The sequence below is a fragment of the Lemur catta genome, chromosome 10, assembly GCF_020740605.2.
Source record: "Lemur catta isolate mLemCat1 chromosome 10, mLemCat1.pri, whole genome shotgun sequence".
Lineage (NCBI taxonomy): Eukaryota > Metazoa > Chordata > Mammalia > Primates > Lemuridae > Lemur > Lemur catta.
This window is the reverse complement of record NC_059137.1, coordinates 9,715,402-9,742,531: the sequence shown is the minus strand read 5'-3', so window position 1 is coordinate 9,742,531 and position 27,130 is coordinate 9,715,402. Positions and strand designations below refer to the sequence as shown.

The 27,130-nt window shown below is 39.3% G+C and overlaps 1 protein-coding gene across 4 annotated transcripts in view; it reads left to right on the top strand.

The window, feature by feature from the left end:
- GAPVD1 (GTPase activating protein and VPS9 domains 1) overlaps positions 1 to 24,206 on the top strand; it is a 75,145-nt gene extending 50,939 nt beyond the window's left edge. For 2 of the 4 annotated variants that reach the window (XM_045563975.1, XM_045563976.1), the window contains exons 15-27: positions 1,597 to 1,674; positions 1,802 to 2,172; positions 5,047 to 5,134; positions 6,089 to 6,169; positions 10,109 to 10,231; positions 11,686 to 11,815; positions 13,785 to 13,894; positions 14,203 to 14,362; positions 15,818 to 16,005; positions 16,510 to 16,723; positions 19,147 to 19,219; positions 20,675 to 20,872; positions 22,153 to 24,206. In XM_045563975.1, the coding sequence (XP_045419931.1) occupies positions 1,597 to 1,674; positions 1,802 to 2,172; positions 5,047 to 5,134; positions 6,089 to 6,169; positions 10,109 to 10,231; positions 11,686 to 11,815; positions 13,785 to 13,894; positions 14,203 to 14,362; positions 15,818 to 16,005; positions 16,510 to 16,723; positions 19,147 to 19,219; positions 20,675 to 20,872; positions 22,153 to 22,293 (1,955 nt within the window). In that variant the 3' untranslated portion in view covers positions 22,294 to 24,206. The remainder of the gene's footprint in view (positions 1 to 1,596; positions 1,675 to 1,801; positions 2,173 to 5,046; positions 5,135 to 6,088; positions 6,170 to 10,108; positions 10,232 to 11,685; positions 11,816 to 13,784; positions 13,895 to 14,202; positions 14,363 to 15,817; positions 16,006 to 16,509; positions 16,724 to 19,146; positions 19,220 to 20,674; positions 20,873 to 22,152) is intronic. The other 2 variants (XM_045563977.1, XM_045563978.1) reach the window with 1 other exon arrangement.
- The last annotated feature ends 2,924 nt before the right edge of the window (positions 24,207 to 27,130 follow it).

Genomic DNA, 27,130 nt, shown 5'->3' with positions numbered 1-27,130 from the left:
TAGTTAAAGACTTTTCTGGTGAGACTGGTGGTGATATCAAGAACATGATTTTTCATATTATATGATGAAATGTGTCAGCATTTGGAAGATCTGCATATCTGATTGAAACAGTATTTCTAAATGATTAATAGATGATGTTACAAAATCATGCATGAGTAAAAGATCCTTTCAAAGTGCAAGACAGACCAATTAATGTTAATGTAACAGTATAAAAATTTCATTGATTTGGCTTCAAATTCCACCCTGTAGCTAACCTGTAAAAAATTATTACTTGTCAGGATTTGGTAGAGTATCAAAGAAGAATATACACAATTTTCTGAAAAGGCTATTAAAATATTGTCCTTTTATGTTCTACACATAAGTGTGAGGCCAGATTTTTTTTTTTTTTTTTTTGAGACAGAGTATCTCTTTGTTGCCTGGGCTAGAGTGAGTGCCGTGGCATCAGCCTAGCTCACAGCAACCTCAAACTCCTGGGCTCACAGGCCTGATTTTGTTTATATGCTTCAACCAAAACAACATATTGCAACATATTGAAAACAGCAGATAGAGAATCAGCTATGTTCTAGTAAGCCATATATTAATAACATTTGCAAAAAGGTTAAATAATACTAGGCTTCTCATTATTTTTTATTTTGGAAAATAAGTTATTTTTCATTAAAAAAGATTTTATTGTGTTACCATTTAATGGATATGTTTAAGTGAATTAATAAATATTAAAACTTCAGTTTTAATTTCCAATATAGTAAATATCAATAGGTATAACCAATATAAGCAAAGCTCTCAGGGTCAATAATTTTTAAAGATATAAAGGTATCCTGAGACAAAAATTTTGAGAACTGCTGTTCTAAGCTATCATAATGATACAAACTATAGAACAAAAGAGGAAAAGACATAATAGTACTGTATCATTCATTATCAAAAAATATAGCTCAGACTAAAAAAGTTTAGATTAATAGTTTCTTTTTCATATTTGAAACTTTCAGCATCTGCATACTTAATCTATTTTGGTATTTCTGTTTTTGGTTATTTAGACATGCTTAGAGTACTAATCTTTGACTCTGGCTTAAAATAGTGCAATTTTGAAGTTAAAATTGGTTTGATGGTGTAATGTAGTATTCATTTTTGTTATGGGTTCTTTTTAAAACTAAGTCATTTGCTGAGAGCAATGTTAGAATTTCAAGTTTTACAACTTTCTATTTATACCCATCTGTAGGTAGTATTACCCATATTTTTACAGACTTGAGAAAGATGAGGCTCAGGGAGACTGTGGCATTCTTAAAATTTTGATGGTTTAGGTCCTCTGGTTTTGTGCTGTCTGCATTAACCATAATAACATTTGGCCATTAGAAGTAATAGGGGTGTGGATGTTAGACCACTAAAATGTAATAAAAATCCATGTATGAAGACAATAAGATGAATTTGAAGTAATCAGAATTCGATATTCTTTAGTTTCTTTTTTTTCTGGTATGCCTCTCAGCTTCTAATTGATCAAACAAGGAAAACTGTCAAAAGAACACTTAGAACCCTTTGCACTGTTTGATAATTCTCCCTGTCATGAGTTCTGGCTTGGTCTCACAATTTGCCCTCTTGTTTCAGGCGCCCACCACCTGACCTCTCCTCCTTCTCAGTCAGAGTCTCTGCTGGCCATGTTTGATCCACTGTCTTCACATGAAGGTAAACTAATGAAATGAACTTGTTGACTTTTGTCATAGATAGAACAAAGAAACCAAAACCCTCTGTTAATGCCTTTGTTGGATTAGTTGTGTCTCAGTTACAAAACTTCTTTTTTTCTGTTTTGCAGGAGCTTCTGCTGTGGTTAGGCCAAAGGTTCACTATGCTAGGCCATCACATCCACCACCAGATCCCCCAATCCTGGAAGGAGCTGTGGGAGGAAATGAGGCCAGGTTGCCAAACTTTGGTTCCCATGTTTTAACTCCAGCTGAAATGGAGGCATTCAAGCAAAGGCATTCTTACCCTGAGAGATTAGTTCGAAGCAGGAGCTCTGATATAGTGTCTTCTGTCCGGCGACCCATGAGTGACCCCAGCTGGAACCGACGTCCAGGGAATGAAGAGCGAGACCTCCCTCCGGCTGCAGCCATTGGTGCTACTTCTTTGGTGGCTGCACCTCACTCATCATCTTCGTCCCCGAGTAAGGACTCCTCAAGAGGAGAGGTATGAGACACAGGCCATGTAGAAAAATTTGCTAATTGTAGTTAGCTTTAGTGTTCTATCTGCCTGATTCTATTGATCTCTGAAATTAACATGGAATATATAGATCTAGGATTAAGGATGGACAGTAGTCATGATTAAAAATGATTTGTCAGCTGGGCACAGTGGCTCATACCTGTAATCCTAGCACTTTGGGAGGTGGAGGTGGGAGAATCACTTGAGGCCAGGAGTTCAAGACCAGCCTGGGCAATAGTGAGACCTGGTCTCTACAAAAAATTAAAAAAAAATTAGCCAGGCGTGGTCGTGTACACCTGTGGTCCTAGCTACTCAGGAGGCTGAGGCAGGAGGATTGCTTGAGCCCAGGAGTTGGAGGCTGCAGTGAGCAATGATGATGCCACTGCACTCTAGCCCAGGCAACAGAGTGAGACCCCATCTCTAAATAGATATAGTCAATCTAGTATGCTCTCAACCATAGGAAATCTGTACAACTTTGGTTTCATATTAATAGTAATACCGTCTTGCATTTTTATGACACTTTTAACTTTTCTCCAAGCAATTTTGTATCTGATGATTTTGTAACCATCTGAGATGGTTAGATGAGGTATTACTTTTTATGTTGAAACAATCATGAAGTCACAAAAAATTTGGAAGGACAGTAAAAGAACACTTCCTGTCCATTTGAGAGCAAGTTACCAGGCAGATGCTCTGAATATGAATACTTTAGTGTAAGTTTCCCACAAACAGGCACATTCTCCTGCACATTGTAGTACAACCATCAGCATCAACAAACGAACACTGATACATCACTACAGTCTAATTTTCACAGCCCATGCATGTGTCCCCAGTTGTTCCCATAGCATTTTTATAGTAAAGGATCCCTTTCAGAATCATAGGCTGCTTTTAGTTGTTATGTCTTTTTAGTTTCTTTCAGTCAAGAACAGTTTCTCAGTTTATATGACCTCGATGCTCTTCAAATCTACAGACCAGTTATTTTCTAGAATGTCCCTCAGTTTTGGTTTGTTTTCTCATGATTAGATTCAGGTTATTCATCTTTGGCAGGAATATCACTGAAATGACACTGTTCTTTTCGTTGCATCCTGTCAGGTAGCACACAATTTTAATTTGTCCCATGACTCTCTGGTCTTCATCTGGATGCAGGTGGTGTCTTCCAGGCCTCACCACTGTAAAGTTACTCTTTTTCCCTTTATAATTTTTAAGTGTTTTGTGAGGGGGATAGTTTAAAAATATGTAACTATCCTGTTCTTCATCAAATTTTTAACTTATCTACTTATTAATTATATCTATTGTCTTGTGGTTTTCTCTTTTAGTCAGTGTGCTTATTGCTATCATTTATTTTGAAGCCCAGTTGTCCCTAATTTGGCCAGTGTGAGCCCCTTCAAGCTGCTTCTGAGTTCTTTTGACATGTCACTATTATTCTTTGAGAATTTCTTTGCTTTCTGGCACAAGATCTTACAAGCTTACATTGTACTTTGTCTGCCCTAGTCCCTGAATTAGCCATTTCTCTAAGGAGCCCTTGTTCCTTTTAGTGAAAAATAGTTTTTAGAAATTGAGATCTGGATACAGTGTTCATTGCTGTAGGGCTATTGCTGTTTGCAGGACTTTTCAGTGGACAGAGCTAGGGAGTATGTGTGTGTGTTTATACATGCACGTGAGAAACCTGTTTTCATTATTTTCTGTGTATGCACTTATTTGATCAGTCCCCCTGTATGTAATCAATTTCTTATGCCCACTGCCAACTCCTCCTTAGCATAGATGCCCTCACCTCTCTGCTAGGGTTCTGATACCTCATTCACATGGATGCCCTTAAAGAGGGTATTTTTAATCTCAGTTTTGTGGATGAAAAAAATGGAAATTAAGTGATTTGTTCATGGTCATTTGATAGGCTAGTAAAGGAATTACTGTCTTTGCCCTTTGACATTTCTTAATGATAACTCAGTATAAATGGTGATCAAGAAATGACCTAAGGCCGGGCGCGGCGGCTCACGCCTTAATCCTAGCACTCTGGGAGGCTGAGGCGGTTGGATCGCTCAAGGTCAGGAGTTCGAGACCAGCCTGAGCAAGAGCGAGACCCCGTCTCTACTAAAAATAGAAACAAATTAGCTGGCCAACTAAAATATATATAGAAAAAATTAGCCAGGCATGGTGGCACACGCCTGTAGTCCCAGCTACTCGGGAGGCTGAGGCAGTAGGATTGCTTTAAGCCCAGGAGTTTGAGGTTGCTGTGAGCTAGGCTGATGCCACGGGACTCACTCTAGCCGAGGCAACAAAGTGACACTCTGTCTCAAAAAAAAAAAAAAGAAATGACCTAAGTTTAAGTCTCAGTTGTGCTACATACAGGCTGTGTAACTTTGAGGAAAATGGGAGATTACCTTTTTTAGTTTCATATTTCTCATCTATAAAGAGGGCTTATAATCGGACCTGTCTCCTAAGGCTTCTGTGATGATGAAATGAGATAATATTGTATATATCCCTATGCTCAGTATCTGGCATATAGTACACACTTGGCTTTATTATTATTAAATACTACTGCTACCATCTCCACTACCCCTCTAGAGTTTATTTGCTCTGCATTTATTTATTCCATATGTATTTATAGAGTACCTACTGTACACCAGTCTCTGTATTAAGCTTTTGGTTTACTAACATAATGAGATAGTGTCTGCTCTCAAGCAGATGATATTCTGGTGTTTAAAAGGTATACTTCCATGTTCCAGAAGTTGCCTACATGACAATAAGAACAGCTTTGTTTTAAGGCAGGCAAGACTGGTTTTTGTATTTCACAGACTTCTGAAATCCTTTTCATAGTAATTTTTCCTGCTGCCAAACTGCAAATAAAGCATCCAACTTTTTCTACAGACTGAAGAACGCAAAGATAGCGATGATGAGAAATCAGACAGGAACAGACCTTGGTGGAGAAAACGTTTTGTTTCAGCCATGCCTAAAGGTAATTTTATAAAATATTAGAATGCTATAATTATTAGCAACAAGAAGCAAAGCCATAAAATCTCTTTCAGAGAGCCAGTGTGTCAACAACTCTGTGAAACTTGCTGGGCCCAAGTTTCTAGCTGTTTTGAAGATGTAGAAAATGGTTTCACTCATGAATGTTAAGGCAGAGCTTTAGAAATGTTCTTGTTCTTTGCAGGAAGTGGTAGTGATTTCATAAATGGAAGTCATGCTGGTCAACTATTGTTTAAGTATCATATACTATTGAAGTTAAACATAGGACTTTTGACATATGTATTGCTATCAGTTACTGCAGGAAAATGGGATGCTATTGGTAATTAAACATTCCCCTGGGTTGTTAATGTCCTGGAATAAAAATAAGCTTTCTATGTTTATGTTCATTGAGAATGTTTATACTTTAAATATTAGTGAGTGTTTATTTTGGAAGGTAGTTGTATAAAATTGTTTGCTTTTTTGGTGAATAGCCTGGCATCATTTGAGTTGGCAGAAGCCTCTCTTCCTGAAAGGAGAGATCATCCAGGAGTAAAGCTGGGGACTTGGTCCAGAAGCCTCTTCTCAGCCCTGTGGCACTTAGGAACTGAGGAGAGCTGCTTACATGCCATACTCAGGCCCACTTGAGGAGGAGGAGAGAATGAGGCTATGAGTTTTCAATGTGTTGTCTTTGAGCAGAGGTGAAGAGGCAGTGGTTTTGATTTAGTCCCAATGGATTCCTATTAAATCATTCTTCCTATAGCAGATGACTCCAAAGCAGATTCTGAAAGCTCCTTTTAAGAAACTTCAATGCTATTTTAAGAACAATTATCAATCGACACTTGGAATTTCTTAGCTTTTAAACTTTTCAACTTCCTTTCACTTAGAAATGTTGGCACACCAGTTAACTTCCAAGTAGTGCAGTATGTTATATGTCACACTACTGACTTTATTTAATTTCCAGCTCCTATACCATTTAGAAAGAAAGAAAAACAAGAAAAAGACAAAGATGATCTGGGGCCTGACAGATTCTCAACACTCACAGGTTTGTAGACCCATGGACTTCCTGGCTCCTTCATTCCCAGAGCACATATTTCATAACACTTTTTCTTGGGTGCCATAAGCGTTGCCTTTTTAGAGGAGTGTGTCTGTGTGTGTATAGTGGGGAGTATGTTCTTCATAGCTCTGTGGTTTCCAGTTGGCAGCCACAGTGAATCTCAGTGTGCTCTTCCTGCAGACCGCCACCACCATCATCATCCTCATTATCATAACTTCCGTTTATGATGAGGCCCCTGATGCTGAGCCTCTAGGCATACCCTACAACTCGACATCTAGTGGGATGATGACACACAGTGCCTTTTAGGAAAGTGTGGTGACGGTTTTAGTGCTGTGCATGCCATATCTTTGGATCATTGATTGAATAGTTTCCTCTAACATTAATTGTAGAATTCTAAATTTATTTTCATCTAGAGTTCTTGATTATTTAGGATCACAATGAAATTCTGTTTTACGTAATCATTTCCTTTTTTGCGTTTGTTCAAACAATATCATAAATGCCAACCATTATAATAGAAATTTTAAAAACTTTACTAATTTTTTACAGCTTGAACCATTTTAACATTGCTATCTGACTCATGGAAAATAAAACTAGGGGTCGAGTTCTTACCTTATTCAGCATTTGTATTTCTGCAGCTTCTTTCGGGCACATTATGAAGGAGCACCCTAAAAGGAGAGTTTAAGAGGTAGTGTTAATGACACAACCTTGGGTTTGATAGCTGTGTATTGCTTCCAGTGGCTATAGAGTATCTTGAGGGAAGTTCACTTCTCACCTTTCCTCTTTTTTTCTTATCTTAATTTTAAATTATGTTATCCTACTATCCTACTAAGTGAAAATGAAGATTTTGTTATTAAAAATTGTGATAGGTTTCAAAAGAACATCCTTCTCAAAGAATTCAGCATAGTATAGGTAGAATCCCATTTTAATGCATATCATTTTAATGTCTAGTTAAATATATATTTATATTATGCTTATACATATAAATACATGTTTAGGTGTATTTCTGTGTCCTAGCATATACTTCCTTGACTTATTTGATACGGTGACTTCTCTGGAATAAAGGGTTTTGAGTAGCAGTGCTTACAGGCAATGGTTTCCTGCTGCGAGCAGCTAGGCCTGTCCTATTCAATCAGCAAATATTTGTTGACCATCTGACTCATGCCAGGCACAGTGCTAAGTGTTGTGGGTATTAAGTCAACTCACATATGGCCTCTGTCTTATTGGGAAGAGTTGGAATGACAGCGTCCTTTTGGCAAGGTATTTATGTATTCTTCCCACATTTCTAATGTTAGAAGAACATTAATGTTTTACTTGCACCTTTGGACAAGTCCACAGTACCTTTCTCTTGGTTCTTGGTGCTGGATTGAGAAACTAAGTAGAGTAGAAGTTTTTTTCTTAAAGTAGTTCATTTTCTTTGGGTATGATTTAAGCAATTTAGCTTCCCTACTGGTCCAGAAATTTCTAGTAAGTCCTAATTAATGACCTATTGAAAAGTTATCGTGAGATCAATTTTAAAATGACATGAAAGGAAGTTTCTTAATAGTCCATAGTCCTGGCACCTTATTTTATTCATGTTCTCTCCGAATCTTTTTCCATATTTATATGTGTTTTTTTGTTGATTGGATTAGATTATGCATTTGACTTTGTATTCTTTCACCACATGTGATTTTATAAATCCTCTCCCAATTTCTATTAGACATGGTTGGGTTTTTAATAACGTTTATTGGCTATAAAGTAATCTATCATATGATTCTACTACAGTGTAAATGTACTTTTACTAGTGGATATTTAAATTGTTACCAATTTTTTATTATGAAAACAGTGCTTACAGCTTTGTAACATATATAGCACTTTTTGTTTAATTATTTTCCTGAGATAAAATTTTTAAGAATGGTGTTGGCTGGGCATGGTGGCTCATGCCTGTAATCCTAGCACTCTGGGAGGCCGAGGCAGGCAGATGGTTTGAGCTCAGGAGTTCGAGACCGGCCTGAGCAAGAGCCAGACCCCATCTCTACTAAAAATAGAAAGAAATTAGCTGGACAACTAAAAATATATAGAAAAAATTAGCTGGGCATGGTGGCACATGCCTGTAGTCCCAGCTACTCAGGAGGCTGAGAGAGAAGGATCGCTTGAGCCCAGGAGTTTGAGGTTGCTGTGAGTTAGGCTGACGCCACGGCACTCTAGCCCGGGCAACAGAGGGAGACTCTCTCAAAAAAAAAAAAAGAATGGTGTTATGGTGTTAACAGATATAAAGGTTATAAACATTAGGGCTCTCATTATGTTTAGCCAGCACTCAAAAGCATTAACCAAAAAGTACTCCGTACCAACAAAATAAGATTCTGTGATGATTAAGGTTTTACTGGTTTACATTTGGAAAATAACAGATTCGATTAGGACTGTCTTATCATGAATTCAAATGCCATTGTAGCAGAAATACTAAATTTACTTTGGAAATCCTCTTTTTATATAGTCGTTGCTTGGTATACATGGGGGATTGGTTCCAGGACACCCCCTTCCCTGTCCTCCAGTTATACCCAGCTCCCTGCACACTCAAGTCCTGCAGTTGGCCCTGTGGAACTCAGGAAAAGTCAGCCTCCTGCATACACAGATTTTGCATGTTAGAAATACAGAATTTTTCATCCGCTTTGGGTTGAAAAAAATCGATGTATAAGCAGAGCTGTGCAGTTCAAACCCGTGCTGTTCGTGGGTCAGCTGTAGTTCCCTACAGTTTCATAGAAACATGAATACCAAATATTTCTCTCATGGAAACAACAGAAGAGCCTGTGAGCATGCTGCTTAACTTCTGTGTGCCTTGATTTCCTCTTCTGTAAGATGGGGTGATCTGTAGTACCCCCTGTGAGGTCACTTGATGATTAGTGGAGACAGTTCATATAAGGTCCTTAGCACAGTTCCTGGCATGTGGTATGTGCTCAATAAACGTTAGCTGCTGTTAATATTAGCTGCTATGAACACACACACACCCATGATCTAGTGATTTTGATGGGTTTTTAGATTTTTTTAAAAAATGGGATTCTACCAGAATGTGGACATTTATGGTTACCTACTTGGCCTAGATCTATCCCAGCTGTTTGTGTTTCACTATGGAACTTTATTTTGTTCTGTAGATCTATAGCAATTCTTTGCTTTAACAACCCAGTTAATTAATGACTACCATTTTAAACTCTAGGATAACATTTTTGATGTGCTGATTTTGTTGACAGGATAACTGTCCTGTCAGTAAACAGTACTGCATTTGTGATTGTGATGAGCTTTTTCTCTGTGCATCCCAGGTACAATTCCAGCACTCCCCAAGAATGTCTAGATTCTTTAGGAGTGCCTCTGACACATTGCATGCACAAAATGCTCTATTCCAGCAGCTGCACTGTCATGGTGAGATCTAGTGAGATAGAATATGAATACCTGTAGTTTTCAAATGTGGTGTAGAAAGAAATCATGAAGGAAGAATGGAGATAGACATGTTTTATTATTGAAAAGGGTTTAAGTCTAAGTTTGAGTAGTTCTTTTTTTCCTCCTTCAGCATGGAGATGTCTGAATAAATGAAGTCTGCACATAAAAATGCATTGTTGGAAGTTCTGTTAGCATGAATTGCTAATAACAGTGATTTGAGTGTAAGCACTTTAAAAATCCGTCATCCATTCAGTCTGCACTGAACTTTGACACTGTCATGCAGAATTCTGGTGATGATGAGAAAGTGGAGCTACTCCTCCCAATTTCCTGCTTTGACAAGGATCTCAGACTTAGAAATGGGATGAGTAGGCAGCTGCATGGTGCCTTTTAACTTTGAGATATGTGCTCTTTTTAAGTCTTACCTCCTAATCCGCCTTTGGGATTATGCTACTGGTGTCATACTAACATCAGAGTTGCTACACACCAAAGGAGCTAATTCTCACTCTCCTTTCCCTGCAGATGATCCCAGCCCTAGACTCAATGCACAGGCTCAGGTTGCTGAGGACATTCTGGACAAATACAGGAATGCCATTAAACGGACAAGCCCCAGCGAGGGAGCAATGGCAAACTATGAAAGTGCAGGTGATAATCACGATAAAGATTTGAATAGTAACTTTTAGATCACAGTGATAAAGGAAATCTGAATTTAAATAGCCTTTAAAAGAAAGAATAGCGAGGGGAACCATTTTATTACCTCAAAATTATAGACTTTATAACCAAATCAGATTAAATCGATGTCCCTCTCCACATTCTCCTACTAAGTGTGGGTACCCCGTGATGTTCACATGCCTTAGAGTTGTAATCCTCTGAGTCTGGGGTGACTGGCCCAGAGGGAATTGGGGCATGTTTTAATGGGAAGAGATTCATTTTTATTGTCTCCAGTACTGTAATTTTATCTGGTTATGCACTTAGTATAGCTGTGGGAGCAGACTCTTAGGACAGGTTATCCATTGTTACTTGGTACTTATTTTTTAAAGGATTCTGTTTTTCTTATAGTGGAATGCTAAATAGCTGTCAGAAAAATATGGTGTAGTCCCTAAGATAAATTAAGGGGGGAAAAAGGTATATAAAAGCATAAACAGTTTACTGCAGATACTTATGCTTGTATATGCATAGAGTATCTTCTGGAAGAATCTTCAACAAACTGGTAACGTGAGTTGGCTCTGAGAAGGACTCCTGGGGAGGCTGAGAGGGGCAATGAGGGGAGAGGAAAACTTCTCACACTTTTTTATTTTGAAAAGTTTTAAAATAACAGAAAAGTTAAAAGAATAGTACAATGAAGTTTCATATACCTAGACTTACCAATTGTTAACATTTTGCCACATTTCCTCTCTCTCTCTTTTTTCCTTTTTTTCCTGAAGCATTTGAAATTATCTCCGAAGAATAAGGATACTTTCCAACATAAACACAGTATCTTTTTTACATTCAGGAACTTTTTATTCCTTTTGATTTTATACATGCATTATCTATTCTTAATTGATTAGTTAAAAACATAAAAACAACGGTGGGAATTTCAGATCTGACCTTGCAGCGTTTGTGAATTTGTTCCCCTGACTCATTCTTGGGTGTAGTGAGAGAAGCTCCAGCGGGGAGAAGCAGGATGCCTGAGCCCTTGGTCCACCTCAGCCATTGGCCAAGGCATTTAGAGCAAGCCATTTCCTGACTGGCAGGAGTCCAGGCCTATAAAATGAGGGTATTGTATAAAATGATTTTTGAGGCCCCTTGTAGTTTTATGGTTCAGTGATTCTGGTTACAAGATACTAACTTTTATTAAGTTAATACAGGCTTTCATTGTTCTGCATTAGGATTGGGAAAAGAGGTAAAACCATTCTCTTCCCAACAACTACTATCTTTATACATTATTATTGTTATTGATAACTTGGTTAAATGTTTGAAGTTTTTTTCGTTTTTCCCAGAGAACTCTTACTGTAAGTCAATGCTAATTTATGATTGAGTTGCTCTGAATACCAACTAGTGCCAGAATATTTCAAATTAACCTGGTTATCCTTTTCTGGGGTGGGTTGGGTTTTGTTCAGAGGTTATGGGTGACGGTGAAAGTGCACACGATTCTCCGCGGGATGAAACACTGCAGAACATCTCGGCTGATGATCTCCCCGACTCTGCAAGCCAAGCAGCCCACCCTCAGGACTCAGCTTTCTCTTACAGGTATTTCTTTATAGGATTTGGGACTTTTGGATTTGGAGTTTTCATCACCATGGCAGTCACTTCAAGTCAAGTGATTGATTGATTCACTTAATAAATGTATGAAGCAGAGAGATAAGAATGAAATGCTGTTTACTAAGAAGACTTTGCTTCATTTGGGGATGTCATATGTGAAATTCAGGGATTAAAGAAAGCTCATATGCCCACAGGAACCCCATGAGTAATTGAAATGAAACAGGTTGCAGTGCCCCTGCCCATGCAAAGCTGCCAGCCCACATGAGAAATGTCAGGAGCTGCAGGGTATTGGATAACCCACTGTCTCTAGTAGAGCCACCGGAGCCCTCTCAGTTTGTCTTCCTCCTCATCCCCAGGGTGGGTCTATTTCTTTTTTTTTTTTTTCTTGGAGACAGTGTCTCCCTTTTTGCCCGGACATGAGGACAGTAGCCAGTAGCATGATCATATCTCACTGTAACCTCAAACTCCTGGGCTCAAGTGATCCTCCTACCTCAGCCTCCCAAGTAGCTGGGACTACTACAGGTATTCACCAGCACACCCAGCTAGTTTTTCTATTTTTTGTAGAGGCAGGGTCTTGCTGTGTTGCTCAGGCTGATCTCAAATTCCTGACCTCAAGCGATTCTCCTGCCTTGGCCTCCCAAAGTCCTAAGATTATTGGCGTGAGCCACTGTGCCCAGCCTCTTTCTCTTTTTAATAAGGCTTCATAAAGAACATGACTTTAGGATTCTGAAATTTTTGCCTTTGCTTAAATAAGGAACCTCTGTTTCCCTCAGACAAGGAGCATCGCTTTTAAGGCACCATTATCTCTTGTGGACTCAGGAAGTTCTCTCTCGCTCTCTCAATTTTTTATTCTAGAAATTTTCAAACCTATACAAAAAATAAGAATGCATCGATATACTCATTACCCAGATTCAAGAGTTACTGACATATGACCAATATTGTTTCATATTTACCCTTCCCCAATTATTTTAAGGCAAAAATCTAAATAGCGTATTATTTTATTTATAAATACTGTGAAGCTTTGCAGTTTTTTTCCTACAGTAAAATGGGGGTAGAGGTAGACAGAATTTTTATTTCTAGCTATGACTTATTTTGCTGAATTCATCAGGTGACTTTACCATTACGGGTAAATACTATATTTGATCAGTTTGATTTCTGAATCACTCATTTTATATGAAGACAAATGACAGGGAAGGATTCAGAGCTAGTCAGATGAGGTGTGCAGGGATAACCCTACAGAGGGAGGCACATACTCTGGCCTGTTCTCTGAGGGGTTTAGACTTCTTTGGGTAGCAGGTTTGAACATTCTCAAGAAGTTCTGGTCCATGCCCCACAGAACCAGAAAGGGCCACAGGCACTAGCAGATAAAAGAAACTTGGTGGTATCTCCCACTGTGAAAAGCTGCATTGTTGGAGAGCCCGACACCTTACTGAAGAGTGTTCTGCCATCAGATGGTAGTAGTTGGAGGTTAAAAGGAAGCAGATTTTGGTTCAACATGAAAAATTTTCAAGCAGAGCAATAGGGCTTCTTGTCAGGTGGTGAGCTTATCTTGTGGCAGAATCAGCATTTCTCAAGAGACATGGAAAAGGGCATTCTCAATTTGAGTGGTTCTGATGACTTCTGTAGTCCACCCACTCTGGCATAATATGGTCTCCTGGCTCTCCTCATGGTGCCTATCATAGAACTCAGCATGTGATAAAAGGTCAGAAAGGATTTGTTGTTTGGCTGGTTCTGGTGACTTTACGGAATGGTCCTTGCCCAGAGCACTTTTATAACCTTGCCTCTCAGGTGACTAGAAAGCCTGTTTTTTAAAGTGGGGTGTCAGTAACTTAAAAATTATCTTTTTTTAAATGACCATTTGAATTCTGAAGTAAAATATTAATTTATATAGTAAATAATCATAAAATGTGACCATATTTGGATAAAGAAATTACCATGTTTTCTACTTGTTCTTCAGAGATGCGAAAAAGAAACTGAGGCTTGCTCTTTGCTCTGCTGACTCTGTTGCCTTCCCAGTGCTAACTCATTCGACAAGGAATGGTTTACCAGACCATACAGATCCAGAAGGTAAGTTGCTGTAGGATATTATTTTTTTTATATTTGTAGGTTGAACCATATGAAATTCAGCTCTTTAAGCTATACAGCAATTCCATATGATTCAACTGAATACATTTGTATTAGTGTCACTTATAGGCATTTTGCTTACTGATGGTTTATTAAAGTATTTTCTAATCGGGAGTGGCAATACAGCTTAGTTCTAGTGATACATGATAAAGCAGAATTGACATCCCAGATGCTGAGAGGTTACATACAGCTTATGTAATTAAGCCCCTGGAAATTGTCGATAATAACAGAATTCTTATTTTTTTATTTAGACAATGAAATTGTATGCTTCTTAAAAGTTCAAATAGCTGAAGCAATTAATTTACAAGATAAGAACTTAATGGCTCAACTTCAAGAAACAATGCGTTGTGTGTGCCGTTTTGATAATAGGACTTGTAGAAAACTGCTGGCATCTATTGCTGAGGACTACAGGTAATATACCCTGCCTGTTCAGCTTGTAAACCTCATTTTTATCTGCAAGTGTTTTCTTTTAGGCCCTTATTTCAGAAATGAATCTAGGCTTACTACAAAGTGCTTGGCTGTGTTTACTTGGATATAGATTACTAAGCAACGCATTTGGGTATTTAGTCTAGAAATGTAGTTATAAATTAGCAGGTCTAATAGAGCAGTACAGTTTATTTCAGCTTTACACAAAAATCAGGTAAAGAGATGTGCTTACATCGTGAAGCCAGGGTAACTAGGATATCATTTTCCTTTTTTTAGATGTGATAGGAAAGATATTGTCCTGGACCAATGGAATGGGAGTAACCTTAGAAATTGCTATGCTTTTCTGCTCCCAGTCCCCTGCTAATGGCTGTGGAGAAAAATTTAACTGAGATGCTTAGGAAGTGAGGAGGCTTCAAGGCTTACGGAATGGGTGCTCTAATGATTGTTACATTTAGACTCTAAGCAGATAATTGGTGGAGAACTTTGTTTTTTTTTTTTTGAGACAGAGTCTTCTTGCTCTGTTGCCCCTGCTAGAGTGCAGTAGCATCATCATAGCTCACTGCAACCTTAAACTCCTGGGCTCAAGGGGTCCTCCTGCCTCAGCCTCCCGAATAGCTGAGACTACAGATTCATGCCACCATGCCCAGCTAATTTTCCTATTTTTTGTAGAGACAGGGTCTTGCTCTTGCTCATGCTGGTCTCAAACTTCTGTTCTCAAGCAATCCTCCTGCCTCGGCCTCCCAGAGTGCTAGGATTACAGGCATGAGCCACCGGGCCCAGCCTGGTAGAGGATGTTTAGTGACCTAGGGTTGCATAACCTTTATTTTGTTGTTACTTTTCATCTTCTCCTACCAGTGTAGAGACTGTGCTTCCATATATAATAGACCAAGTATGCAAAAGGACTTAGTAACTTTTAGTGAGTTAGGTATCTAAGTGTTGATGATATTCTTCCCAGACACGATAAATGGGTCTGTTTCTTGAGCTGGCCACATGATTAGTCCCCACAACAGTTGTCTGCAGCCTGACATGCCAATTTGTAAAACCAAAGTCTATGCAGTAATTTTTTGTTTTTTAAAGAAAAATTGGGAACCTTGGCCAGGCGGGTGGCTCATGCCTTTAATCCCAGCACTTTGGGAAGCTGAGGGAGGAGTATCACTTGAGGCCAGGAGTTTGAGACCAGCCTGAGCAACATAGCAAGACCCCATCACTCCCAAAATATTAAAAATTAGTGGGATGTTGTGAGGATCACTTGAGCCCAAGAGTTTGAGACTACAGTGAGCTATGATCACACCACTGTACTCCAGCCTAAGTGACAGAGTCAGACCCTGTATCTAAAAAAAAAAAAAAGGAAGAAAAGAAAGAAAAAATTGGGAACCTATATCTTCAAAGAAAGTATGCCCTGTGTAGACCCAATGTCCTGCAAAGTATTTTTCCTTTTAGGAAAAGAGCCCCATATATTGCTTATCTCACTCGTTGTCGACAAGGACTGCAGACCACACAGGCTCACCTGGAGAGGCTGTTACAAAGGGTTTTGCGGGACAAAGAGGTGGCCAATCGATACTTTACCACTGTCTGTGTGAGGTTGCTGCTTGAGAGCAAAGAAAAGAAGATCAGGGAATTCATTCAAGGTAACTCAGTACCTTTAGATTAAGCATCTCTTCAGCCATATGCTCTTGAGAAGATTTGGAAATTCTGTTTTGTTTTGCTAGTTTGTTCAAGTACCTGCATGCCTCAAATACCCACTTATTTTATGGATTCCTAATAATTAAACTTTGATGTCGAACCAATAAATTATACTTTTCTCCTAGATTGAATATCTGTAGTTTATTTTAAAAATTGGGGAAATTGATAAATTTTTGGATCCACATGAGATTTCTTATTTTTTAAAACCAAACATGTCATTTTTATAGCAAACCCCCTTGCACTTAAACTTTCACATATTTCTTCCTTTTTCCTGATTTTAATGATTTGGCTACACATTTTCCTGGAATAAACCAAACTCAAAACTCTTTTGGCTTTAAGGTCATGATGTCTGCATAACTATGATTAAAATGATTTCTATAATTTCCTTTTAAAAATTATTTAGATAGTTTTTATTAAACTATTTTAAAAGTTATTATTTTGCATTGGAGACTTTCAGAAGCTCACAGCAGCTGATGATAAAACTGCTCAGGTAGAAGATTTTCTGCAGTTTCTTTACGGTGCGATGGCCCAGGATGTCATATGGCAAAACGCGAGTGAAGAGCAGCTTCAGGATGCGCAGCTGGCCATTGAGCGAAGCGTGATGAACCGGATTTTCAAGCTCGCTTTCTACCCTAATCAGGATGGCGACATACTTCGTGACCAGTGAGTGCTTCTGTGCTGAGTGCCTGTGTTGGATTGTATAGGGATCTATCAGGTAGCTCCGTATTTTAGGCAAGCTGTACATGTGACTTAGTATCTGATAGTAAAGGGAAACATATCAGTTACCATTTTTCACCTGTCAGAGTTACGTGATCAAAAAGAATGCTAATACCCAGTTTCAGGGATGTGGGCAGTCAGGCTGGAAGGAGTTTAAATTGTTATGGCCTTTTTGGAAAGCACTTGTTGTTTACTCTGCCTCAGATATTCTTCCTTTCCTTCGTGTGATTAACTCTTACTTACCTCAGATCTTGACTGAAGTATCACTTCCCTGGGGTGACCTCTCCTGATGAGGTCACATCCCCTGTTAGGGCTCTCTCAGGGCTGTGTGCCTTCCATTTGCCATGGTTGCCATTTGACATTTGTTTGAGTCATGGTTTCTCAACCCAGCACACTGACATTTGGGGCCAGATTGTTCTTTGATGTGGGAGGCTGTCCTGGGCATTGTAGGACGTTTATCAGCATCCCTGGCCTCTACACACTAGATGCCAGCAGTATCCCACCAGTTGTGATAACCAGAGTGTCTCCATACATTGCCAAATGTCCCTTGGGGGGTAAAATTCTCCCCTGTTCTTGATCACTGGTTTGTGTGATCATTTGATGAATGTTGTCTTCCTCACTGGATTATTCCCTCCATGAGAGCAGGAAATAATGCTTTTATTCACCACACTGCCCCAGTGTCAAGCAAGCACAGTGCTTGGATTCTAATATATACTCATGTATTAATTAGGAGCGACCAGTTTTATATTTGAATATCAAAAAATGTCTGAAATTATATGGCATATAAATTATATCTCAATAAAACTGTTCAAAAAAACTAGCTGGGTACAGTGGCTCACACCTGTAATCCTAGCACTTTGGAAGGCTGAGGTGAGAGAATCACTTGAGACCAGGAGTTTGAGACCAGCCTGAGCAAGAACAAGACCCCTGTCTCTACAAATAGAGAAATTAGCCAATCATGGTGGTGGCATGAATCTGTAGTCCCAGCTACTCGGGAGGTGTAGGCAGGAAGATTGTTTGAGCCCAAGAGCTTGAGATTGCAGTGAGCTGTGATAAGGCCATTGCACTCTAGCCTGGGTGACAAAGCAAGACCTCTCTCTCTCTCTCAAAAAAAAAGATAATAATCCTGGGGAAAAAAATCTGGAATGGTTAATAACATTGGTTATCTTTGAGTAGTGAGACTATGGAGGATTCAGTATTTTTATTTTTGTTCTTCTGTGTTTTCTTGAGTGCAGCTTCGCAACCCTGCTTCTGTCCCAACCATATTAAAGTTGTCATCATGTTTCCCAGAAGTGACAGTGGCTTACTGTGCCAGCAACTCTCAGAGACCCATATAATGGGGTTTCAGGGTGGGTTATTTGGTTTATATAAAGTTTTCTTTTCTTTTTTTTCTTTTTTTAATTTTAAGACGTTTATTCTGAGCCAAATTTGAGCACCATGGCTCGGAGCCACACCTGAGAAGCCTTGAGCAAGTGCACTCCTGTGTAGGGTTTTCTTTCACAGAAATTTTAAAATGTTGCATATACAGTTGAGAAAATTCACTTCATGTGAAATGGGTTAGGATCATTCCAACTTGCCTTTCTCACCTGTTTGTAGTCTCAGAAGCTGTTGGCCCACCCCATGCTTCTGTACTTAATATGCCAAATGGGGCCTGTGTTCTCTCCAGAACACCAATTTTTGGCTTCAGGCATAGGATGAGGAGTGGGGACATTCAAACTCTACTACAAAGAGCAATTTTGAAGCAGATTATTTCTACTCCCTCCTCCATGGCATTTCTGCAGGTTTTGTACAGTATGGAGAGCTAGCTCAGTGCTTGGAAAGAACTCTAGCCACAGAAAGCTGGGTGTAGCCCTTGCTACTGACCCCTGTGTGGCCTTAGGGAAATCTTTTACCGTTTTCAGCCTAATTATCTTCATCTACAGAATGAGAGGTTGGGTGAATTCTACAGTCCCTTCTCCCTATAAGATCTGTGATCTTTGGTTTCTGGCTTTTGATCCCTCTACCTCCTCTCACTTTTCTTTTTCTTACCCCCTTTTCTTCTACTTTACTAAATAATGTGTCACAGCAGCTCCTGGGTTAGGGGCTTTCTCCTTTCTCTACTGGAATGTTGTCCTAGTCCAGGAAAGAAGGACTTCCCTACTCTAACTGCATGCCCTCGGTTTACTCAGCATTTCTAAGCAGATCCTAAATATGTGCCTTTTTTGACAAGAAAGAATACTTACAGCTAAGAGATAGTCTCAACTGTAATTGTAATCTGTATCTAGAAATAAGTTGAAAATGTTCTAAAAGTTTTGAAAAAATCGGTATGACTATGTACCTTGTTTTATACCATATATATTTACGTATGTATTTTGGGGGTGCATTTTTAGGGTTCTTCATGAGCACATCCAGAGATTGTCTAAAGTAGTGACTGCAAACCACAGAGCTCTCCAGATACCAGAGGTAATACATGTTTATGTGGCATGTGAGATTAACTAAATGCTGCGTGGTATACCATATAATGCTACCACTTTTTCAAGGCTAGATATAATTTAGACTAACTGTAAAGTTCTTGAAGGTGCTTCCAGGGGTTAAAATTCCCTGGTACAGAAAAGAGCCTCAGCAGTGGAGAGGAAGGAGTGAGGCAGCAGGGAGAAGCCCCTCCCTGAAGCCCCTGGGTGCACAGGCAGGGCTTCTCCGCCCAGCCCTCCCGGGCAGCACTCTCCATCCTTGCTTTCTAGTCAGGTTCTTGCAGAGACGACCCATTTGAAGAGGGGGCTGGGAGCACTCCAGAGAGTGTGTTAACTGCTGTTCCGGTAGAGATAATTGAATCTGAATGTGACCTCAAAGTACCTTTTAGTTATTGATACTAGCATTTTTGCCTGTCTGACACATCTCTTACAAAATAAGAAAACAGGAAAATTTCAGGGTTTTTGAGCTTTCTGGTGGTTTTTGTTGAAACCTCCACTAAGGGAACACTAATTAGTATTAATATAAAATTTTAAATTGTCTTTGATTTTTTTGAATCTGTTATTTCTAGAACTACTGCAATAAGGGTACATATTAACTTTTAAATTACCGTCTGTTAGTAACTTGTTTCCACTTTTGGAGTCAGCTGCTAAATGTAGGGAAGTTCCATCCTAGCTATTTAAGAAAATAATTGTTTGAAATTTTATGAGTTGTAGGTTCTGTGTTAATTGTATGCCCCTTTTGTATTAATGGATATCTGGGTTGCTCTATTTTAAAATGGAAAACAAATTATTATTTAAAAGTTTAAAAATTTAAGTTAAGCTTTGGCCGGGCACAATGGCTCATCACATCTATAATCCTAGCACTCTGGGAGGCTGGGGTCGGTGGATTGCCTAAGCTCAAGAGTGAGACTCTATCTCTACTTCAAATAGAAAAATTAGCCAGGGGCCGGGCATAGTGGTTTATGCCTGTAATCCTAGCACTTTGGGAGGCCGAGGCAGAAGGATTGCTTGAGCTAAGGAGTTCAAGACCAGCCTGGGCAAGAGCGAGAGACGCCATCTCTTTAAAAAAAAAGTAAAAAATAATAAAAATAAATTAAAAAAATAAAAAGAAAAAAGGAAAAATTAGCCGGGTGTCATGGTACATGTCTGTAGTGCCAGCTACTTGGAAGGCTGAGGCAGGAGGATCACTTAAGCGCAGGAGTTTGAAGTAGCAGTGAGCTACGATGATGCCATGACACTCTAGCCTCGGAGACAGAGTGAGACTGTCTCAGAAAAAAAGTTAAACTTCAATCTTGGGTAGAGGGGGAAGGAACCTCAATATGGTTTTACTGGAGAGAGGAAAAAAGCAACCACCTTACCCTCCGCTTCCTGACACGGTGGTTGGGGTGGTCATTGCTGGGGTTGCTGATGGATTTGGAATCTGCACATTGTCTGTGGTCTCACTTAGGTTTATCTTCGAGAAGCACCGTGGCCATCTGCACAATCAGAAATCAGGACAATAAGTGCTTACAAAACCCCCCGGGACAAAGTGCAGTGCATCCTGAGAATGTGCTCTACGATTATGAACCTCCTGAGCCTGGCCAACGAGGACTCGGTCCCTGGAGCAGACGACTTTGTCCCTGTGTTGGTGTTTGTGTTGATAAAGGTAGGCCCCTTACTGCTATCAGATAAGGAGTTGTGTCATTCTGAGCAGGGTGGCACATGGCTTCACTTGATGTTAGAGATCTTGGCTTTTTTGAAGTCTCAAGCTTTGTGTTACCAGAAAGAAAGTGCCTAATGTCAAGATTTGTTCTTTCCAGAAGTTAGGGTTTTCAAAAGAAAGGATGGGGGGACTAGATTCCTAGATGAATGTTTTCAGCTTTTAAAGCTGTGCGTGAAACTCTTGGTTGGGGCTCAGCATGTAATTATTGAGTGAATAGATAAGGGCAGGTTCTCTCTATTGTGCTTTTACCATCTTCTTTCACACTGAACTCTTTGCAGTATCTGTCACATAGACCACCAAATTTACTAGTCATCTCTCCGCTCTTTTGGCTTCTTGTCATGTGGTATAAAAGCACCCACATCTCTTGTCCTTCTTTGACTTTTAAAATTAAAATTTCATCATGTAAATGGTTTATTTTGAACATTTTGGGGGCAGCCATGCAGTTTGAGTGTACACAACCACTAAGTGACCGCATCACTTGTGTGTTTCAGTCAGGCCAGCCCAGCTGTTGCTGTCTGAAGAGTGTTTGACACATTTCTCATGAATTCTTAGTGTTTGCAACATTTCTGCAGCCTGGACTCTCAGCTCTGAGTTAGAAACCCGTGGGATCAGCCACCGCAGCTCCTCCTTGTGTTCACTGCTCTTCTCTCTTCCACATGTGATCTGTCTCGTCCTTATGTAGAGCCGGTTTAAGCTAGTTTTAAGGAAAAGGCCTTAGCTTGTCCTTACAGCCATTTCATGACCTGTGTCTTTTCTGTCCACGTGAAGAAGGTTAAAAACAGGTGTTTTGTGTTACCTCTTGCAGCAGAGGGCAAATTATCTTTTTAGTTTTTTCTTTCTCAGTTGATCCTCCAGACTTACCAGATATATAGCTCAATTTGTCTACAGTATTTATTTCCTTATTAACATTCTGGAATCCTGGATGTTAAGTAAGACCATTGGGATTAGTTCAGCCTCCACAGGGACTAGTGAGGTTAAGTAACTTGCAAGGATAGAAACTTCTAGATAGTTCAGTTAGGACTAGAACCTGGGTTGCCTGTCCAGTATACTGTTGCTACTCATAGTAGCTAAAGTTTACAGATTACTTCCAAAAAATGTAATTTGGGGATTATTTTCTAAAGGACTGGTATCTCTTTCACAGAAAAACATTTGAAGAACTCTTAAATGATTTGCAAAGCTGTACATCTGAGTAATTGACTCTTTTTTATTTTTTATTTTTCTAGGCAAATCCACCCTGCTTGCTGTCCACTGTTCAGTATATCAGTAGCTTTTATGCCAGCTGTCTGTCTGGAGAGGAGTCCTATTGGTGGATGCAGTTCACAGCAGCAGTGGAATTCATTAAAACCATTGATGACCGAAAGTGACCAAGACCAAGGCTACCAAGGCAGCAGACTGTTAGTTGGGTATAGAGATCTCTAAGAAATGTACCAGCTGCTTTGAAGGCTGAAGAAGATTGTTTTTGTATAATATTGTACAGCATTCAGACATTTTAAAACAGATCTTTACTAAACAGATTAATGAGCTAACAAGCAGGTTCTCTTTTCTTTGGGCTCTTTCCTTTCTGAGTTGCATATTTTATTTTCTTGTCCCCAAGTAGAGAATAGTACTGCAAAAAGGGACCACATTTTCCAGGTATTTTTAAATATTAAAAAACAGAACAGAATCTCTTAGAAAATTCCTAGGCCTTCATTCATAGATACCCATTCTTTCTTTTTATTTTAAAAAAGAACAATACCCCTCTTTTAAGATGCTATCTTATCTTATATGCATCTAATGGAAGGAAAATATAAGTTGCACTGAGGATTATAATAGTGGTGTATTAGTGGCATTATCTATAAATACACTCACCTAAATTGAAAAGCTAAGAAGGAAATGTAAATATAATATATATTTATATTTGATGTAATATGGACATCTTCAGATTCTAATAAACAAGGACTATTGCTGATAATAGGTTGTCACATACCCTCCTGTGAAATGGTTTCCTTGACAAAATTTAAGCTGAGCTTAAAAGCAAAACACAAAAAATACACAAATATTTATTAAAGTGTAATACAGTTTATTGAACTTTCTAGGTGTGGAGTTTGATGCGCAGAGCTGCCTTTGATGAGGAGTATAAAAATCACTTAAGAGCCTGCATAAAGGAGATAAACTCTTTAATTATCATATATGACATAAAATGAACAGTAGATACCTAATACTTTATTGTGGTACTTTTTATCTGAAATACTAAATATACTGTAGAACCCCCAGACAAAGCTCCTTACAAACCTTTAATTGTGCTATATTTTTGATGATTATTCACATTGAATGCACAGACCAGGAATTCAGTGAATGTCATTTTTTTTAAAACTAATTTGTATTGTCTGTTCTAGTGATACAAGTTTTACTAGTGATAAACTATTTTAATCAACCATACTATTCTTATGGAAAAAAATCTATTTTGGCAGGTTTCTGTGCCTTTATTTCCCTCTTCTGAAAAAAAGTCTGTGTTTTAGTAGTTTTGTTTGCATTGTATATTGCCGATTAATCAGGAATGGGTTTGGTGCCTGAGAAATTGGCCAAGGAGGCACACCAAAGCATCAAGCACAAGTCTTATACACAGGCCATCACTGACTGGTTTCACTTTGTACGTTTCCTAAACTTGCTGAGCTGCTTTTATAACAAACTCAGTCCCATACTTTCAGTCCCTTGTTGCTGGAGCATTTCCAGGTGTTTTTTAAGGGAACTGTGGCAAACAGCCTTGAGCAGATGAATGCAGAGGCTGTCTGCTCCCTGTCTCTGAGCTCTCTCTGTCTCAGAATGCCTAAAGAAACTGGATTTTCTTTATGTCTCCAACTCTTCTCATTCACTTATTTTAAAATAAGACAATAACAGGTTGTGTAGGAGTGTGGGATGTGGTTTCTGCCCTCAAGGGAGAGATCAAAATTAAACTAGTTCTATGAAATGTCCTTTCGAATGTTAGGTCAAGAAATCTGTGTACAGAGTCATGTGCTTCATGGGCTGTAACTGTCAAACTTGCCTAGAATTAGAAGTCAAATCCCATCGTAAATGCATTACAAGACAAGCTGTGTGACATGATTTCTGAGACCTACATAAGAGTCCATTTACTTCAGCGTTTGATTCAATAAACGTTAAGTCAACAGAAGACCATGAATAGTTGGAATTCATTGTTATGGGATTTAACCCATAAATCAATGAGAGATTTTTTTTTCTTCACAATGGTTGCTAAATCAATTCCATTTCTTCACTATGGAAATAAATAAGATGACTTTCACCAGGGCTCTTTTCTGTGGAGGAGAAGGTGGTGGTCTGGGGGCACAGGCTACACTGGAGGCAGGAAATAGGGTTCTGTGGTGCTTGAGCCAGCGGTGAGGGTGGAATCCCCCGGATCTGGTGTCAGTGAAGCCTGTGAGGCAGATTCGGGTGCTAACGACTCAGGTGCTGTGGAGAAGCACAGCCCAGCTGTTGTAGGGGCAGCCAAGTTTCCCTCGGCACCCTGTCAGGAGCAAGGACCACTTCAGCATTAACCATCACTAGCTTTATTTCATGACAGGATTTCTTACAGTGTTGATTTCTACATTTAAGAATTTAGTCACTCTCTGTATGGCAGTAGTAGTAGTATGAGAAATAGGAAATGATTCTCTTTTGATTTTTCAAGAAAAATTCCTCATACTTTTTTTTTTTTTTTTTTTTTTTGAGACAGGGTCTCTTTGCCAGGCTGAAGTGCAGTGGCATCATCATAGCTCACTGCAGCCTTGAACTCCTGGGCTCAAGTGATCCTCCCATCTCAGCCTCCTCAGTAGCTAGGATGACAAGTGCGTGTCATGCCTGGCTAATTTTTGTATTTTTTTTGTAGAGACAGGGTCTCTCTGTGTTGCTTAGGCTGATCTCGAACTCCTGGCCTCTAGCGATCCTTCTGCCTTGTCCTCTAAAGTGCTAGGTGTGAGCCACTGTGCCCAGCTCTCAAATGCTTCTTACTACACTGCCTTCCGGTACTTGTTTTACATGAAGAATTCATGCAAAAGTACAAAATCGCCCCTGGGAAACATTTGGTAGCCACAAATTATTGCCTGAAATTTACAAAGTTTATGGATGTTAAATGAGGAGATAGTGGCTCAGCTTACTGAAATCTTATAGAATTCTCTGGAGAAAAGAAAAATCAGTTTGTGTTTTATATTAATATTCTGCTTCTGGAAGTAATAGAAATACAGGTTGAAGATTGTCTTTCCTCATGAAAGTATTTTTTTTTTTTTTTTTGAGACAGAGTGTCTCTTTGTTGTCCTGGCTAGAGTGAGTGCTGTAGCATCAGCCTAGCTCACAGCAACCTCAAACTCCTGGGCTTAAGCGATCCTACTGCCTCAGACTCCCAAGTAGCTGGGACTACAGGCATGCGCCACCATGCCTGGCTAATTTTTTTCTATATATATTTTTAGTTGGCCAGATAATTTCTTTCTATTTTTAGTAGAGACGGGGTCTCGCTCTCGCTCAGGCTGGTCTCGAATTCCTGACCTCGAGTGATCCACCCGCCTCGGCCTCCCAGAGTGCTAGGATTACAGGCGTGAGCCACCGCACCCGGTCTATGAAAGTATTTTTTTTAAACCTGGTAAATACTTCATTTTCTTTCTCACTTTAGGTAAAATCTCAGCCACCCTAATTTCTTCTTTCTGCTTTTTCTTCATAAAAACCTGCTAATGGAAGCCTTTTCATACAGATAGTTAAATTGCTGTAGTAAGAGAATTTAGGCTTTCTCAGGGATTGAAAATAGACGTAGTGCATGGTTTTTCTTTTTCTGTTGTGTCCTGGAAACCTTTGTTTCAAGTGGACTTTACAAATATATGTTCCTGAAGTGCATAAGCAAGAGAACAGAACCCCACCCCAGCCAGTAAGGAGGCTGTGTTCTTGCTGCAAGAATCTGTAGCTGACTGTGTGCGCCGAACCAGGCACCATTTTCCTATTCCTTGCCATGAAAATTCCAATGAGGTGTTTTAAATGTGTGCAGTTTAAATTTTCTTTCTCTGATGTGATTGGGTATAAGGAGGGCAAGTAGGAAGGCACTTGCTCAAAATTGAGTGGATTGCATGGAAGTACAGAGATGGAGTGGAGTTGGCCTCCTCACTTGGTGGATCCTAGGCTTTCTCTTCCTGTCTGTTTATTCCTGCCTTGTTTCTTTAAAGACATGTCTCTGTTTTCCTTCTTTTCAGTTCTTTTAAGTCTAGTGGGTTTATTCTGCATGTAATTGCTATAATTTGGGAGGAAAATCCAAACAGTCTTCTTGAAGCTCAAGTGGATGAACAGTGATGAGATTTTGAGGTATTTTGAATGCCAAAATGCTTGAGAACTTTGCCAGATTAATAATTACTTAATATATTTTAGAATGTAGGTTACCTAGGAAGTAATAGCTTTATTACTCTTGAGTACACTTGAAGAAATGAAGATTCGGTTTGCTTCAGCATTAAGGTTGTGGTTGAACTGTGGAGTCACTGTGGAGCTGCCACGTCCACAGGCCTGAGCTCAGCAAAGGTTAAGGTCAAGACAGAAAGTCTTCACCTGGGTAACGGCAGGCTGTGGGCAAGGGCTACACACTGTCAGAACTCGTCTCTGCCGCGTTACTGTTCTGTCTTGGCCACTGTATCCTTCTTGTGCTTCCCCCATGTTAAAAAGCTTTGTACTGCCTCTTCTCTTAAAATTGATAAAACCTTTATTAAGCCTCAGTAATGAGCTTGCACAATCTTGTATGTGTGCAGGAAATTTGTCCTGTCTCCTAATGTGATTAGAAATGTAAAATACCATTCTGTAAAACTGATTAAAAAGGGAGAGCAGTTTGATTCACTGGGTTTTATGTTTCCACCATCTATTTTGTATTCAGAAGCATTTCTGAAAATGTATTTGACTTCCAGATGTTACTGATGCTCTCTATGAATTCACACTTGTCTTTTTCATCTGAACATGTAAGGTATTTGCAAAGTGTGGTGCAGGAAGGAACTGGAATGACCCAGAAGTAACTAACGAGTTGGTGAATGTCAGTTTTAACAGCTTCTATCTGATGCCTGTGTTTGGGAGCTGTTCATCAGCCTTAGTCCTGAAAACAAAAACGTTACCATCTAATCACAATATTCACCGAGGCCTTTATTAAATCTTTTCAGCAGAAGGAAGGAGGCCTAGCTCACTCTTCAGGCTTCCCTTGCTGGTGGAAAGGTG